Here is a 2,972-nt window from a genome sequence, read left to right as displayed (position 1 = left end):
ATATATATATATTCATATGATACTATAAATGCATTAATAAATCAAAATTTTAACTTTAAGAGTCTTGCTAACGAGTGCCCTTAGAGCACTCTTTAAACAAATTAAATAAAAAAAATATTATTTATAAAAGTATACATTTCAATGTCCAATACATCTTTAATGCAATGCACACATTTTTAAAAAAAATTACTACTTTAATCACTTAAAGAGTGTCCCAAAGATACTGATTAGCATTTTCCTAATTTTAATTATAAATTAAATGCTCCAATCTACTCTAGCTTTACATACTAATTTTCATTCCAATACTAATAATTAGGAAAGAAAATGTTAATTGACATTCAAATATTTGGCTTATGAGATCTAAATTTGCATCATGATGAAATGAACTTCTTTTCCCTTTTACTTGATCTAGCATCAACCAAATGTTGCAACACTGAAAGATTTTCTAGATTTTGCAACACATCACTCATTAAAGGACGGTTTGCTGGAAAAAATTCTATGCACTGCAAAGCAAGTAGAGTTATTGCAACACCATCTTTGGCACTATAGAGCCAATCTTCTTGCAGATGTTTGTGAACAAGAGAACAATTTGGCTTGAACTCTTTCTTGGCCCAAATATGTAATAAATTATCCATGTTTAAGCTTGTGTGGTCTATGTTTTCATTGTTTGAAATTCTCTTGGTTATTAGTTCAAGCAAAATAATGCCAAAAGAATACACTTCACTGCTTCTATTCCACTCACCACCTGCCATTAAGAGGAAAATGTTATTTTTTGCGCATTATAAATATGATGAGTTTGTACTATTTAAATTTTAGAATATATTTGTCTTCGGTGTCTGACATTAATATAACACTACATTAATATAACATTAACACGACATTTGAATTTGTGCCAATGTGCCGGTGTCTTATCTTGTATATTTATTTAGGTGAATCCTATTAATTTTATGTGTGAGAATAATTATTTTTGAACAATTAGAATTTGATAGAATGTATTAAAAATCAATTTCTCTTAAATGTCATTTTAGTCGAGGATTTTGAATGTTAGTTTGGTCGGACAATTGAGATTTCGTGTTTTGAATTCTCAAATTTACCATGAAAATTAAATCATTGTGTCATAATCTAGACTCATTTTGATATTATTAGTTTTAGCCTCTAAATAGCCTATTTCGCCGCGTTGTCCTACGTAATTGGGAATGATTCACCATACGCTATTCATCATCAGTGGGACCATCCTATATGAAACGAAGAATTCCAAATTTCTTATTGGCCACAACACGTCATATTTATCAAAAGTGTGAATCACCCGCCAAGTTAGACTAAAACACAATTCAAATGATGAGTAGTTAAGTTTATAGACAAAAAGACATGTGTTTTTCAAGAGATAGAAAAAGGATAATCATTCACAATTAATTACCTCTAAAAGACCTTTAATTTTGCATATCGCATGCTAGTTTTATATTATTGTACTCACTAATAGAACAAAAGTCATCTAATTTCTTTTCAACATGAAGACGGACCAAGTACAACGTCTTCGGAACTATGATAAATCCAAATCCTTTATTATATTGTAGGAGTTATTTAAGTGAAGACTTTTTTATTTAATTAGCACAAATGCAAAGTCAGATTTATGATTTAATTAAACATTTCCATTAGATACAATATAATGTTTTATAATAGTATAGTTGCATACAAATTGAAATAAAATATGTTCAAAGTATTTAAAAGAACTACCTCTTAAAGAAAAATAAGGATCAATGTGGCTAGTTGACATTTTTAATTGTTCCTTGAGCATTTTTACTTCACTAGGCAATAACAAATCAAATAACTTTGGCTTATAATCCTGCATAAAGAAATGAATGTTCATGTTGAATTCCAGAACAAAGCAAGTGCTAATGGAAATAAAAACATTAATGTAAAAAAGGAATACATAAACAAAGAAGAGAATTAGTGTTATTGTAAAGTGCTAACCTTATCAAGAAGTATATGAGATGCATTAATATTCAAAACCATGTCTTGTTTCTCTTGATCATGTATGAATTTCAAGAACTTAGCAATCTCATGAATTACATTTATTCTCTGAACCCAATTCATACCATCTATCTCAAACAAAACAAAAATAAAATCAAAATATTGTTTCCTACCACACCTTAAACAATTCAAGTACTTAAAATCAAAATTTCTTAAAATTATTTCACAAAATATATATTATTGTTGAAAATATTTCCTATGCAAAAAGCAAAATTCAAAGTATCAAAATGTATATTACCTTTCTTGATTATATTATCCAAAGTATCAAGTGGATTAATATCATAAACAATTCCTTTTATATCTCTTTCCCAAGTATAACCAATCAAAGTAGCCAAGTTAGGACAATCTTTCAAATTTGGATTTGTGTAAAACTTTATTTCCTCCTAGTAAACAAAATCAAATTAGGGTTGAGAAAAGGAAGAAGAAAAAGAAAGTCAAAGAGAGAAATTTAGAGAGAATAACTTACTTTGAGAATCAAATTTTCATCATGATATTTGGAAGTTATGTGCTTCAATTTTTCATCATCCAATATCTTCACCAAGACATGTTGACCATGGAAGTTTCCTCTAAACAATCTTCCAAACTGTGTCAACCCTATGAGATTGATTTGGTTGAAATTGTTTGTACATTCTTTCAAGTTTTGAGATGAAAGAAGAACAAGATTTGTTGGATTCATTATGTTCAAATTGTGTAAGAAATAGACAGTTGGGGCAATATTTATATACTTTTATTGTATTTGTCATTTTAAGATCAGTATCTTTTAACTTTAAGAATATATTTTTTTATATTTTTAAAAAATAAATATTATAAAAGGAATTAAATGTTAAAAGTTATTTAATTCCTTTTTTATAAATTAAAAAATTAGTTTTGATAAAAAATAACATAAATATATATCAATGAAGATTAAAACAAAGTCAAAAATATATCTTTCCAAAAAGTTA

At 27.4% G+C, this 2,972-nt stretch overlaps 1 protein-coding gene across 1 annotated transcript; it reads right to left on the bottom strand.

Moving 5' to 3' along the window:
* Positions 1–219: 219 nt before the first annotated feature.
* Positions 220–2,712, bottom strand: LOC131606387 (cysteine-rich receptor-like protein kinase 24). Its single transcript, XM_058878620.1, has 5 exons — positions 2,498–2,712; positions 2,270–2,414; positions 1,972–2,099; positions 1,735–1,843; positions 220–745 (listed from the first exon to the last, which is right to left on the bottom strand). Exons 1-5 carry the CDS (start codon positions 2,705–2,707, stop codon positions 372–374), a joined length of 966 nt encoding a protein of 321 aa, XP_058734603.1. The 5' UTR covers positions 2,708–2,712; the 3' UTR covers positions 220–371.
* Positions 2,713–2,972: the final 260 nt, after the last annotated feature.

The sequence above is a fragment of the Vicia villosa genome, linkage group LG5, assembly GCF_029867415.1.
Source record: "Vicia villosa cultivar HV-30 ecotype Madison, WI linkage group LG5, Vvil1.0, whole genome shotgun sequence".
Taxonomy (NCBI): Eukaryota; Viridiplantae; Streptophyta; class Magnoliopsida; order Fabales; family Fabaceae; genus Vicia; species Vicia villosa.
The sequence above is the reverse complement of the archived record's forward strand: the minus strand, read 5'-3'. Positions and strand labels throughout refer to the sequence as shown.

Bases quoted from the DNA above. Each gene is read 5' to 3' on its own strand.
- LOC131606387 (XM_058878620.1), bottom strand. From the start codon at position 2,707: ATGAATCCAACAAATCTTGTTCTTCTTTCATCTCAAAACTTGAAAGAA. The intron at 2,100-2,269 runs GTAATATACATT...TGTTTGAGATAG, and splicing joins GGATAATATAATCAAGAAAG to ATGGTATGAATTGGGTTCAG. The intron at 746-1,734 runs GTAGTTCTTTTA...TCTTAATGGCAG, and splicing joins TCCTTATTTTTCTTTAAGAG to GTGGTGAGTGGAATAGAAGC.